Source organism: Acomys russatus, chromosome 25 (assembly GCF_903995435.1).
Source record: "Acomys russatus chromosome 25, mAcoRus1.1, whole genome shotgun sequence".
Taxonomy (NCBI): Eukaryota; Metazoa; Chordata; class Mammalia; order Rodentia; family Muridae; genus Acomys; species Acomys russatus.
In genome coordinates, this window is record NC_067161.1 from 28,567,145 (window position 1) to 28,582,251 (window position 15,107).

General features: G+C 43.7%; 1 protein-coding gene across 1 annotated transcript in view; it reads left to right on the forward strand.

Moving 5' to 3' along the window:
* The first annotated feature begins 936 nt into the window (after positions 1–936).
* The window catches only part of LOC127207880 (T-cell immunoglobulin and mucin domain-containing protein 4-like), a 25,568-nt gene continuing 11,397 nt past the window's right edge, over positions 937–15,107 (forward strand). The window contains exons 1-4 of the mRNA XM_051167261.1: positions 937–1,066; positions 5,747–6,088; positions 9,069–9,384; positions 11,584–11,625. Of these exons, the coding sequence (XP_051023218.1) occupies positions 1,009–1,066; positions 5,747–6,088; positions 9,069–9,384; positions 11,584–11,625 (758 nt within the window). The 5' untranslated portion in view covers positions 937–1,008. The remainder of the gene's footprint in view (positions 1,067–5,746; positions 6,089–9,068; positions 9,385–11,583; positions 11,626–15,107) is intronic.

Below are 15,107 nucleotides of genomic sequence, written 5' to 3' on the forward strand. Positions count from 1 at the left end.
TGCATGCCTGGTACCCAAAGAAGCAAAAGAGCATGTTGAGTTCCTAGAATTGCATTTACATACACATTTTTTTTTTGTTTTTTACAGACAGTTATAAGCTGCTATATGAATGCTGAGAACAAAGCCTGAGTCCTCTGGCAAGAGCTATCTCTCAACCTAATGGTTTTGTTGTTGTTTTTGTTGTTTTGTTTTTCTGTTTCAAGATTCCATACTGATTGTTCTAGTTTTGATCTGGTTAGCAAAGTTTGGCCTTATTTTTCCTCTGCCTTGTTTAGGTAGAGTTGGGTATATCATTACATTTATACATTCCCAAAGAACTACAAAACCATCTTGTTCAGGCATTTGGTTTCCAACTTATCCTTTTTGCTTTTCCCTGTTGGTCATTGGTAGGCTGGGGGTCTGCTTGTAGGCAGGCCTGTTTTGGAACCATCATAATGAGCTTCCTCTATTGGGGCTCTTTTTCCTGTTCCAATAAGCTGACAGTGAAGGTAGCAGAGATTCTTTGATGATTGATTGCACCCTACTTTTCATTTTTTGTTGTGAAGGCAAGGGGTGGAGAGCTTCATGGTGAATACCCAGAATGAGGGTAGAGGTCAGCCTAGTCTATATAGTGACTTCCAGAACAGCCAGTTTAACTTTTCTTTGTCCACCATGAAGAACACTGGCTTCTTCACAGTTCACACACACACACACACACACACACACACACACACACACACACACACACACACACACACACACATGCTCAGGCACAAATGGGGGACAAAGGACAGAGAGGCACATTGGCCTCTACACTGCCACACCACACATTTGCACACACGCACTGGCCACCATGAGAAAAATGCTCAGCACATTTGATCACACATCCCAGATTGAGGGAGGTCATTCAGAATGAAGGAACGGGAAGATTCTGAGGCAGAAAGGGAAGTGAAAGTCCCTTGTCCCACCCTGTCAGCAGGAATTGTGATATAAGCATGGGTTTTGATAGACACACAGACTCCTGTCAAAATGTCCAAGGGGCTTCTCCTTCTCTGGCTGATGACAGAGCTCTGGTGGCTTTATCTGAGTAAGTGTTCTGGATGCTTCCATTCTGGGCCCCTTTGCAAAGCAGACTTTAGGGTACTGAGGTTCCACCAAAGCCTGTCTCCTTCTAGACTTGCATTTCTATAGAATTTCTTTCTTGCCTTGTTACACGGGGAGTTTTCTAGAGACTGGCTTGTTCTGGGAGTGAAATAAACAATTTTATTAACCTTTATTTCTAACCTAAGCAAAGACATATACACGAAGTGTCAAATGGCCAGTTGTGAGAAAGTTCATCTGCAGGCACTGCAAAGCAAGAGGCAGGGGATTTGTTCTGCCAAGAGCGTTTGTTTTGATTCTTATTGTTCCCTTTGTTTCCAGGAGATGTTACTTGTTTTTTATTTTACGCTGGTTTGTTAGGGATGGGGTTTCAAAATATGTTCTGTTTCTCTCTCATTTTATTCTTTGTTTTCCCACTGTTTTAATATTTTGAGACAAGGTCTCTCTATTATGCAGCTCTGGCTGTTCTGGAACTTACTGTGTAGACCAGGCTGGCCTCAAACTCAGAGATCTACCTGTCTCTGCCTTCTAAATGCTGGGATTAAAGGCTTACCCCACCATGCCCAGTGCGTGTTTTTGTTTCTTTGAGACAGGATCTCACTTGTAGCCCAGGCTGCTTGGAAGTCAGTCCTGCTTCAGCTCCCTGAGTGTTGGGATTACAGGCATGTGTCACTGTGCCTAGCTAAGGGGGGTGTTCTCCTTGGCATGTTGTCTTCAGGTTTTGACTGACACAGATGAATAGTCAGTTTGAATGGACACTCCAAGGCTCACAGCCACCACTCTACTCAGGGCTGTAGCCCTTCCAGTCACTGACACTGGCATTGTGAATATCTCCCATCATATCTCCCTCTCTTTCTCTCATTCTTGAATAGAGGCAGTCAGCCCAGGTCTCCAGGAAACTCAAGCTTTTCCTATTCTATTTTACAGAGTGCTTTACAGGTTTCTGCATATCTCTGGAGTTCCTGTGTTAGAGAACTTGTTGCCATACTAAGTGCTTTATCTACTCCCTCTATCCCCAGACACTCTGTATCTCCCAGAAGGTGGGTAAGGACGGCTTCATCTTCTGTATCTTGGCACTTGATGTCATGAGTACATAGATATTCCAGAAGTATCGTATTTTTCAGGCCATAAGACGCACCCAGTTTTTAGAGCAGAAAAACAGTAAAAAGAGCAATCGGACCATAAGGCATACCCTAATTTGCCCTCCCCCCCCCCACTTTTGGTTGGGGGAAAGTGTCTTATGTTCCGAAAAATACAGTAATTCCTGGATCAAAAGCAGCCATTTTTCTGTCCATATCTTCTCTTTGAATTTTAGCTGAGTGTTTGTTTGTTTGATTACTTATATTTATTGAGACAGTGTCTAGCGATGTAATCCAGATTGGACTTCAACTTGGTACCTACCCTTCTGAATGCTGGAATAACCAGCTTGGTCCAAGTGGGATTGTTGTTACATAGTGAAATTACAGAAAAAGTTGCTGGAATTTATGTCCGCGTGTCCCGTCTGTGCCAGGACAGGGATTCAATGGGCTTCTCCAACACTGCTTCAAGGAGTCAGCACCTGCTGAACTGACCTCTCTGTTCACCCATTTCACTGTGCTTGGCTTTGTTGTAGGGTCTTGCTGGGTAGCAGGGCTACACTGAGTTTTCCATAGAGTCTGGGTAGGTAGCAAGGGGGCTACCTCCAGCTTGCAGGCCTACTGACCATAGAAATTGCAAGCGTGTACCACAATGCCTGGTTTATTTAATTATTTTTAATGTGTCTTTACTTAAATGGTCAATTTAAAAGAGAGTGGCTGCCCACTTTCCAAAGACCAAATGTAGATGTGTCAGAAGAGATGGTCCAACACATCATCACTCTGGCAAAGCCGAGGTTTGGATAGAGAGAAGAGATGGCCTGGAAACAGCAGAGGTTGTATTACTTTTGGATAATTGTAGATGACAAACTGACCGGGTTGTTGTAATTTTTTCTCCCCAGTACTTTCATAACTGAAAGAAAATTTCTTGTTCTGTTTCTCCATCTAATATGTATGGTTCCTCATTCTGAAACCTTTCAGAATTCATGATGTTTCTTGGCATATGAAACTTAGAACTCCTTTTGTGGCAAGTACTATTCTCTGTGCCTTGCGATAATGAAGAGTGTGGCTTTCCTCCAAGAATCCCAAAACACACAGTGGCTTTTAGGGTGACGTTCATAGTCTTACTCTAGTGGGGATTTTTCTGCCACACCAAGCCTCTTGCTTCCTTTTTATAGCGATTTTTAATTAGGTGAGTAATATAGAAACTTTTGGGTGAAAAGATAAAAATGCTAGGAAGCTTAAATTCCAACCTTTATGGCCAGTTCCAATCCTTCCTTCCATCATGGAGGCATGGGTGCCAGGAGCTTGCTGTCTACGTCAGCAAATACTTTCTAGGCATATGCTGCGTCAGAGTCCATGAGAAGATGCAATGGTTTTGTTTATCCACTTCACAAAAGAGACATAACCAGAACAACAGTGCATATTTCAAACTTTCTAAGTCATTTTAACATCTCATCCAAAAACAATGCCTTAGTAAGAGAGTAAAGCTAACTAAGCTTGATGATTCCTTTCTGTGAACATAGTTCAGAACATCATATTATAGCCCATAAACATATATATATATATATATATATATATATATATATATATATATATATATATATATAATGATTTGTCCATTAAGAGTAAAAAGTAAGGTCTAGAGAGATGACTCAGTGGTTCAGAGCCCTTGCTGCTTTTCCAGAGGTCCTGGGTTTGGTTCACAGCACCCACATGGCAGCTTCTAGCCATTCATAACTTCAGCTCCAGGGGATCTGGTACCCCCTTCTGGCTGCAATACCACCAGGCACACATGCAAATAGGAAAAATGCTCACTCCCATTAAATAAAAACAAATGAAGGGGTTCTCTCTGTGTGTGGCCCTGGTTGTCCTGGAACTTGATTTGTAGATCAGGCTGGCCTCAAACTCACAGATACCCCTGTCTTTGCCTCCCAAGTGCTGTGATTAAAGGCATGTGCCACTGCCGCCACCATCACCACCACAGGGCAAATAGATCCTTTTTTGAAAAGAGTGAATAAGTGGGACTGGGGCTGTGACTGCATGCATAAAACCTGTACAAGATCAAGCCAGACAGAATCCTAGCATGAGTGGTTGAGCTGAGCATAAAACCACTTCTAGCAGAGAGGATGTTGGCAATTGAGGGCTCCTAGGGGAGGGGCAGTGAGGTTTTCAGAACTATGGCTCCTGAGGCTCCCTATACACTGATAGATGGCCCTACATGCATGCACATACTTGCAGTACTGAGCGCTCTCACTTCGGTTTGTAAACAATAGAGCACATCAAGTTGGAAAGGTGTGAGGGTGATAAGGGAGAAATTGGAGGAGAAAGAATGGAAGATGGACTCCATCAACTATATAATACATACATGGGTGGAATTACTGAACAATTTCAAAGAGAAAAGGTTAGGACCAGCAAGATGGCTCAGCAGGGAACGATGCATGCTGGAGACCAGTGGTTCTCAGCCCTTCCTCATGCTGCGGCACTTTAATGCAGCTCCTCATGTTGTGGTGATCCCCAACCATATAATTACCTCATTGCTACTTCCCAACTGTAACTTTGCTACTTACTGTTATGAGTCATAATGTAAATATCTTTGTTTTATGATTGTGTTTTGGGGGTCACAACCGGAAGCTTGAGAACCACTGCTCTAAACCCTGAAGACCTCAGTTCAATGCCCAGAACCAGTGCAAAGGTGGAAGAAAAGAACTAATTCTCAAATGGCCTCTGATCATCACACACTCACTGTAGCGTGTATACAGCTCTTCCACGCACACATATGCACACATGTTCCAACACACAAATAAATTAAAAACAAAAACAACAAAAACAAAACAGAGTCAAGAAGTGCATGTCCACAAACTCTTCTTAACTTGGTATTATCTGAGCAAATAGATGACCCGGAGTGAGCAATTCCCACCTCCACATCTGAATATGGAATGAGATTAATAGAATCTGCTTCAGTAGTTTTCTTTCCTGTCAGAGTGCTGTCTGGGCTGGGTAACCCATTTGAGACATTCAAACCAGCAGCCCCCAATATCCATTTACTGAGACATGGAGGCGGGGTGGGGAGGCAAAGGTTTTGGGTGGCTTTACATGAAATATGTGACCTAAAGAGTCTGGCCTCTTCATTTGAGAACTAATTTACTGAATGGTACTCCAGATAGGAGCATTTAAAAAGGTCTTGCTGCCGGGCAGTGGTGGTGTATGCCTTTAATCCCATCACTTGGGAGGCAGAGGCAGGTGGATCGCTGTGAGTTCAAGGCCAGCCTGGTCTACAAAGCAAGCCCAAGACAGTCAAGGCTACACCCTGTCTCAAAAAACCAAAACAATAAATAAATATAAAAATAAAATAAAAATTAAAAAGTCTTGCTGTGGAGAGGCGTTTAGAGATTTGGTATGACCTGTCACCAATTTTGGTATGGAATCCTGGGGACCTTGATCTCAGCAGCACAGGAAGGCATGCCAGCACTTGTGCTAAAGGAACCAAGGGCTCTCCCTCATCTTTCTGGAAGCCTCTGTATATGCACAAAATGTGCAGTGTATTCGAGAGATTTTCATCTGCATAATAGCTTTCTCACTTTCTCCTGTAGCACCAGCTGCCTCAGCGGACCAAGTAATAGGGAGTTTGGGCAAGTCAGTGACTTTGCCTTGTTTGTACTCATCCTGGTCTCAGAGCCGCAACAGCATGTGCTGGGGCAAAGGGGCATGTCCTAAGTCCAAGTGCAACGACGAGCTTCTCCACACGGATGGAAGAAGAGTCATCTCCCGCAAGTCAGAAAAATACACCCTTCACGGGAATATCTTGTTGGGGCATGTGTCCTTGACCATCTCAAACACTAATCAAGGTGACAGTGGGGTGTACTGCTGCCGTATAGAGGTGCCTGGCTGGTTCAATGATGTCAAGAAGACTGTGCACCTGGAGCTGAGGAGAGGTGAGGAGAGAGTGGGGTTCAACTCTGTGAAAGTGTTCCGTGGTGTGTGGTACAGACTCATTCAGCAGGAGTTGTGAAGAAGCTGTGCTTACTTGAGTAATGGGTGGGAAAGCTGGATTTCAAACGGTGAGCTGTGTAGGGTGGCCAGGGCATCCCACCTTGTAGTTATAGCCAGAACAGCTGCAGAAAGAATGGCAGGATTCAGGTGATAGATGGGAGAGTCAGATTGAAGATGGAAGGCACTATTTATCTGGAGGCTCTCCCTCATTTTGCAGAAATTTGGCTCAGTGGTTTTGGGCCTCCCAAGTTTTATGTAAACCATACTGATATTTTATTTTGCATATTAACTGATTTCCAAATAATAATGGATCAGTGTTGGCCTACAGGCAAATGATCTGTGATTCCTGGCAGAGGGAGAAGGGCATGGCACTGGGCACCACCTCGGGCAGTTCTCATGGTGGATCCCTTTTTTCTATTCCTATCGGGTGCTTTGGGTAAAATTTGGGATGTGAAGGGACTCCTAAAGGTTGGGGCTGTGTAGACCAGGCCACATGGAGCTTATACAATAAGCTCCTTTAGGACTCATCTCAGCCGGAGCTTCTTAGATGGTACTGGGCTTTGTCTCTGTATCATCATTTCCTAGGAGACTCTTGGGTCCTGGGCCTGACATATTTGTGCCTTGGAAGGCTGGGTCTGGAATGACTGTGCACATAGGCTGCTCAGATGGCTCTCACATGTTCTAAGGTTGGAACTGGATGCTTTTAGTCAGTGTGCTCTTGTGCATATTTGTGTATTTTACTCTTACAGAAACTTTGTGACATCAAAGAAGAGCAAAGAGAAGTTTATTCAAGTTAACTAAGTCCAACAGGAGTTATCTCAATTCCCTCATGGTCCCTTAACTAGTTACTAGTTTACAAGATTGGTTCCAAATTGAGTCGAACAAATGGTAGCCTTCCGCTATAGGATTTTGTCATGTCTTAGAGAGTGTGAAAGCCATAAACTGTGGCTAATGGATCCAAGACCTATATTAACGAAGTAGGAGAGGTTGGCACAAATCAATCAACATATAGCAAAGTCTACATTCTCACCGGAAGTTGCATACTTAGAGTGTACTTTATTCATTTTTGAGATGGAGTCTCACAATGTAGCCTAGGCTGACCTTGAATTGGAGATCCTCCTGCCTCAGGCATCCAAGGAAAAAGACACTGTGGGTATGGTCAGTGACTCTGGGCTGTGGGCTCACTTTTATGTATTGGTTCATGTATACAATACCAGACACTATGATAGGTATCAGATTCATGAAAGAGAGCAGAATAAACAGGATAAAAGCTGGGTCTCCATGCATGGTCCTTGGTTAGTGCATCAGTTTCCACTGGGCCCAGATTTGTTGGTTCTGTTGGTCTCCTTGTGGAGCTCCTGTCCCCTCTGGTACTTCTAGTCCCACACTCTTCCATAGGAGTCCCTGTGCTCATAGCCAATAGGCAACTTGGTCTCCATTTGGGTCTCCTATTAGGGGGAGCAGGGGCTGTCCCTGCCATGGGCTTTGCTGCCTGCACTTTGATCACTTCCCCCTGGCAGGGTGCTTTATCAGGCCACAGAGAAAGAGGATACAGGCAGCTCTGATGAGACTTGAGAGACTGGGGTCAATTAGTAGGGGAGGAGGACTCCCCCTCTCTGAGGACTAGGGGAGGGGAATAGAGAGGAAGAAGGAGGGAGGGAAAAGGCTGCTTTCCTTGTGGTGCTGATAGTTTTGTGGGAGAAGCAGACATTAAACAAAAAAATTAATGTGCAGTTATAAAAATACAGTATTTTAGAGGAATTTCCTTGAGTATCTCACCATTTAATTTGATTTTGGCTATTGGCTTGCTGTATATAGCCTTAATTATGTTGAGGTATGTGCCTTGTATTTCTGATCTCTCCAAAACTTTAAACATGAATGGGTGTTTTATTTTATCAAATGCTTTCTCTGCATCTAAGGAGATGATCATGTGGTTTTTTATTTTCAGTTTGTTTATATGGTGGGGACAATATGTGCAGTAAACTTTGAACCCCTATTCAGATCTAGCCAATGGATAGGATGCTCTTCACAGTTGAGTGGAGAGTGGGGTCTGACTTTCACATGAACTCTGGTGCCCCATATTTGACCACGTCCCCTGGATGGGGAGGCCTGGTGGCACTCAGGAAGGATAGCAGGCTACCAAGAAGAGACTTGATACTCTATGAGCATACACGGGGGAGGAGGTCCCCTTCAGTCACAGTCATAGGGGAGGGGAGTAAGGGGAAAATGGGAGGGAGGGAGGAATGGGAGGATACAAGGGATAGGATAACAATTGAGATGTAATATGAATAAATTAATAAAATATATTTAAAAAAATAAAAAAATACAATAGATGCCTTGATGTCCAAGTATTAGAACATATGACAGAGAAGACTTCTCCTGCACAGAAGAGAGCTTTTAGTTGAGATCTGTGAGTTAAGTCCACTGAAGAGGACCAGCAGTCAGAGTAAGGATGAGGTAAGGCAGGTGCAGATTTTGTTGCAGCCGGAAGGTCATGGTGCAGTGTAAGAAATACAGAAAGGACAGTTGCTTCAGGAAAGCGAGACAGTTCTCTTCCAGCAGCATGTGATTGGAAAGACAGAAGGGCAGGGTGAGTCTTGCAAGGCAATGAGCAGGGATGAGGGTTTTTTGTTTGTTTGTTTATTTGTTTGTTTGTTTTATTTGATAGTCAAGGAAGATGTCAGATGAGTTTTAAGCAGGGTATGGGCATAATTAGATTTGTGAGTTTATAAGATTTCTATAGCCAGAGTATGAAATAGACCAGAAATGACAGAAAAGCAGGCAAGAAACTCAGTTGTAGTGAATGGTCCAGGCCAATGGACCAAGAGAGGCCAACACAAAAAGAAAGATTTAGGATGTGTTTGTGGTGTTTCCTATCCCCCATCTCTACTTGGTGCCACATGCATCTTCTCTTGGTTACAGCCACAACAACCACAAGGCCAACAACAACAACTTCTCTGCCTACCACCACGCCTTACGTGACCACCACCACGCCTTATGTGCCCACCACCACAGAGCTCCTCCCAACAACAGTCATGACCACACCTGACCTCACAACCACAACACCTTCACCCCAAACACTGGCCACCACTGTCCTCACTACAACAGAAATGATGTGCCCCTCAACTCCACCCGACTTGTTCTCACAGGAAACCACGAGTTTTTCAGCCACTGAAATCTTCACAGAAGGGTCTGCCATCACTGCAGGTGAGAATTTTCCATTATTTCCCTTTTGCTGGTCAGACATGTTGTGTTTTCCTTGAAATAGAATTCTTCTACAATGGGCAACCCAGTGACCTGCACGCGCACTCATGTGTGTGTGCTTCTTTTCCTTTATATTTTTGAAAAGTCAGCAGTTTGAGTTCTCTGCCTGACCTCCGAGGAGTCTTACAGAATCTGGGTGTTGAAGGTTATTCTGGGTCAAACTGTACTGAGAGTTGGGCCTATCTTCTTGGGAACAAAAATCTCTGTTTGAGTGTTTGAGATTTGTTGAAATAAGATGGCTAATTGGTGGCCTTAAAATTTGTGAGAGGAGGGTTTTCAAGGTGCCCACTGCTTTGCAGCTCATGGTTGCTGGGGAGTGACACTTTCTTCAGTAGTGTAGTCTCTGGTAAGCTGCTGCCCATGCTGCTGAAAACAACCATTATCCATGTTCCTATAAACAACTCTAGTTGATTCAGTGGAGCGGTTATGCACACATCACACACACACACACACACACACACACACACACACACACACACACACACACACACACACACACAGTCAGAGACAGAGAGATAGAGAGACAGAAAGACAGAGATTGAGAAGAAGATAGGCTCAGCAAGACAGGGAAAGAGACAAGGCAGGATAATGTGAATATAACAAAAATGCATTCATGTATCAGAATATAATAAACCCATACCCATCTCTATAGCTATTATATGATAATAAAACCTTAAAAAAAAAGAATATAGGATATAGTCCTTGAATGTAGAACAGTTATATTTTTATTTTTTAACTTCTTTCTCTTTTATTCTGAAATTTTCTTGTCATGCTGGGTGACCTCCAGGGCTTGGAAGCTTGCTAAGGCTCCCTGTATGTTTCTGAGTATAAAGTATGAATGTCAGAAAGTCATTGTGAGGTAGCTTGACTGCTTTTCCAAGCAATCCAGATGACTCCAAAAGGTCTGGATAATTCAAACAGCTTTCCAGTATTGAGTTGGTTAATTCTGTATAGTCTGAATAGACACTAAAATTCTTGGGTTCTTAATTAATCAAATTTTGTATGTGTATTTTTTGTTGTTCCTTTGAGTTATAAAACAACCATTTTGTGTGTGAGTGTGAGTGTATGTGTGTTTTATATGTGTGTGTGTGTGTGTATGTGAGTGTATGTGTGTTTTATATGTGTGTGTGTTCATGTGTGTGTGCATGTGTGTAGAGGTCAGCGGTTGAGGTTCAGTGAGTTCTTCAATCACTATTCAACTTGTTTTCTTGACAGATGGTCTCACTGAACTTGGGGCTCATGGTCTCAGCTGGAACCCCCAGGAAGCATTCTCCAGGGATCTGCCTGTCCCTGCCTCCCCTGCTGAGGCTACAGGCGCATGATCCCATGACCAGCTTCTTAGATGAGTGCCAGGGGTCAAACTCAGGTCCTTGTGCTTGAGTGGCAAGCACTTTATATTGCCTGAGCCATCTCCCTGGTCTTAAAAAATAAGCATCTTAAAACAAAATTTATAATATTTCATCATTGTTGTTTTTGAGACAGGGTTTATTTGTGTAACCCTGGCTGTCCTGGAACTTGCTCTGCAGACCACCTGTCTCTGCCTTATGAGTTCTGGGATTAGAGACATGTGCCGCCGCCACCACCTAACTTTAGTATATTTTATTTTTTAATTCTAGAAATCATCTTTAATTATTAAGGAAAAACTGGAAATGTATGAGTAAGAATAAAGATGATAATAAAAATAGTCCTGAATCTCACCACCCAATACACTGTTGATACAGTTACTATTATTTTTTTAGCAGCTTAATTTTTTTTCTTTTTTAGAATCAGAAACACTTTCTGCATCCAAACACTCTCAAAGAAGCACAGTGACCACCTCTGCAGACAGAGCCTTATTCAGACCCACAGGTATGTAGGACTTATTGCCTGGATCTGCCCTTCCACCTTGGCCTGGAGAGATGCAAATACTAAATAAAAGTGGTCCAGAGATGACCCCAGTACTTTGTGCTATGGTGTCCACCTTGTGCATGTTGACATCAGGGCAGTGTGTGTGTGGTTGGTTCCTTCCCATGGCTCGGAGCTGAAGGCATGGGTGGTGAGAGAAGAGGGAGGAGAGACAGTAGTACCCTCTTTAATTCATGGAGTATAGAGGCCTCACATGACATCTCTGACATATTTATTATTATACTTCTGGCTAGACGCTTAGGACTTTGTTCTTGCTTTCTTTTTCAAGGGTCCAAAGCTGGGAGTCTCCCAACAATGTCAACGACAACTGGTGAGTATGAGCGTTCCCTGCACTGAGGCCAGGGAGGTCTCTCAGCTCTGTGAGTGGCTCACTTCTGGCCTTGGGAACAATCTGGTGTGTTTGTCTGGGGCTGGTGGAATCAGCTGTTTTGGTTCCACTGTGGTTGTCTCCCACATCCTGCAGCTAGTCAGTAGGAGAGTGAAACATTCTTGCCTTCTGCTCTGTACTTATTTCCGAGGCCCCTCTCTTGAGGCCTCTCCTTTTCCTCAGCAGCTTCTGCCTTGAAGCCAGGCATAGCTTCCTGTTATTTCCTTATTTTAAATTGCATAGACCTTATGTCGATGTGCTTGCCGGGGAGGGGTGGTGGTGGTGGTCGTAAAACAATGGGAAACAAAATTCTCTTATCTATTTTATCCTAAGTCCTAGCCCCTTCTCCTGACACAATCCATATAACTAGTTGGTTCATCCTAGATAATTTGTACTATTGGCTTATTTATGTGTTATGACTGTGTGATTCTTTTTTCCCTCGTTGAGAGTAACTTTATAAAATGTATCTCTAGTATTGATGCTGTAAACTGTAAGGTCTTTGAGATACACAGGCTTCTTGTTTATAACCAGCACAAAACTGATTATTTGACCTCTCTTTATTGCTTTTGTTATTTCTTTCTATTTCCCACAAAGCCCTGTTATATGACCATCCAGTAAACAGAGACTTAACTTGGGACAAAAACTGTACATTCTATACATTTATTTTACACTTCTATTTATTGGCTATTATAATAGTGACATTTGTGCCCTGACATGTACATGGAGGTCGGAGGACAGCATTGCTCTCCCGCCTTTGTCTGAGTGACCTCATGGTTGAACTCATCAAGTTTGTGCTGTAAATGCTTTTACTCATTAGGACATCTTATTGGTACACACTATGCACTTAAAAAATTGTTTACATGTATGCACATGTGTCTGTGTGAGTGAATGCTGCTTGTGTAGGGGTGTTCATGGAGGGTTTGGACCCTTGGAAGCTTCAGGTACAGGTGGTTGTGAGCCATCATGTGGGCTCTGGGGACTGACTTTGAGTCCTCTGGGAGAGCAGCCAGTGCTCTCAACTGCTGAGCCATCTGTCCAGCCCTGCGGGATACATTTTCAAAAGAGGATTCTTGTAAAGAATGTCCATTGGAGAGGGCAGGCCTTCTCTGCTGCTTGTCTTTTGGCGTATCAGTTTCTGTCCTGAACCCCTCCTCCTCCACAGCGCCCCACCAGTTCTGTGACCCATAAAGGCAGACAGCAGCCTCTCAGCTTCTTCCTGCCCTGAGCTCTGTAAACAGTGGCCATGCCTGGCATAGTGCCTTGCTATTTCTCATCCTTTTTCTTGTGTATGTCTTTAAAAAAAAAATCCACTAATGCCACGCAAAGCCTTCACATTTGGTTTTCTTCATCTCATTTTTACATCAGTCCACTTCCTTTCTCATTCTGTGTAGAGATCTGCCTTGTCACGTTAAGCCTCTGTGTGCTATTTCATTAATTGTTGATTGGCACTTCAGTTGGCCCAGAGTTCTAGTATTATAGACAGCGTGACCTGTGCACTTCCTTTAGCCTTCTTACTTCCTTAAGTATCTATGCAAGTGTTTCTTTAGGAGAGTTGGTAATGAAGTGGAGGTGTTATATTGAAAAATGTGCACTATTAAATAAATTTACCAAATTGTCTTTGGGAAAGGCTGAGCCAAATTTTTTTTTTCCCACCCACAGATTATCTGCTTCTTCATATCCTCCCTGCACTTGATATGACCATTTGTTCACGTTGTTCTTTCAGGCCCCCAAGAACGTGTCATCTTGTTCCTCTCTTGCTCTGATTAGCTGAGTTGGAGCATCTTTCTTTGTGTCTATTAGAGACACAACATCTATCCTTTAACTGTGTGGAGGAAGCAATGTGGCATTACTCCCAGAGGCTCAGAAGATAGGATTGGAGAGGACAGACAGGACTGAGTGGAGGAGAGATGATGGGTCTTATTGTAGGACTATAAATCAAGAGAGGGTATGAGGGAAATCTGATGGCGGAAAGCTTTAACTTGTACCAACTCATGGAGGGGGTGGATAGAAATAGGATCTAGGGGTTGACAACTTAGGGGAGACTGGATGACGAGATGCATCATTCTCTATTCATGGGATGGGGTAAAGGTGGGTACTGTTTTCCAGTAAAAGAGAAAGCAGGAAGAAGAAAAGTGATGGAGGATGGGCAGAGAGGTCACAAAACTATTGCCTTTTATTTTGTTTGAATCTTAAACCAGCCTATATCAAATTATGAGCAATCACAATGTCACCCGATGTTTTCCCTACTATCCTGTCTGGGATAATTGTCATTCCATTGCTCTGTGGCCAAATCCCAGCAGACAGAATTCCTGCTGCCCTGTCTGAGGGCTACACTGCGAAAGAGGACCATGTTTATAAGGAGGTCTGTCACCATGTCACGTCATTGTGGAACAAACTGGAGTTTGCTTAACATATATAAGGTGCTGGGTCAACACTTAATTTAGGATCTTTTTGGTAGATATCGAGAGTCCCATTTAATCTAAATGTCCAGAGGCCACACAGGCACAGCTCTTGGGGTGCCAGGTCCAGGAAGTACATCTCTAATAGCTCTTAGCTCTTGCTTGTTTTATGGTTTGAATATCAAGTGTTTTGGGACTTTGCAAAAGCTCATGTGTTAGGGAGCTGGATCCCTAGCTAGTGAGGCAATTATATATATATATGTGTGTGTGTGTGTGTGTGTGTGTGAATACATGCCACATGTGTGTGGGTTCCTATGGAGGACATAGAGGTTACCTAGGGACCCAGGTTAGTTGATTCTGTAGGTTTTCTTGTGGTGTCCGTTTCCCCTCTGGCTTCTACAATCTTATGTAAGATTCCCCTCTTATGCAGGGTTCCCCAAGTTCCGCTTTATGTTTGGCGGTGGGTCTCTGCATCTGTTTCCATCAGTTGCTGGATGAAGCCTCTCTGATGTCAAATATGCTAGGCTCCTCTCTGCAAGGATAGCAGAATATCATTAGCAGGGTTAAGGGTGGGCCCCCTCTCATGGCATGGGTCTCAAGCTAGACCAGTTATTGGTTGGCCGCTCTCTCAATTTCTGTTCCATTTTTTACCCCTGCACATCTTGTAGGCAGGGAAAATTCCCGCAGCTGGAAGTCTTGCCGGGTTGCAGGAGATGGCCAGCTCAGGCTCCACCTCTCACATTGCTAGTAGTCTTAGCACAGATTCCTAGGGGTTTCCATGGCCCTTGCTTTCTAGCTCATCCTAGAGATGCTCCTCCTCCTACACTCCCACACCGGTCCAGTTGTTTCTTCCAGTATTCTCTCCCTCTATTCTCCCCGCACCTGATACCTTCTGTTGCCATCCTCACTCTCACCCCCCCCCTCTTACCCCCGCCCCACCCACCCATCTATTCTATTTCCAGGGCTAGGCTCTTCAGGAGGCTTGAATTATGGGAGTGCATGGTCCCTCAACATTTAATGTGGTTT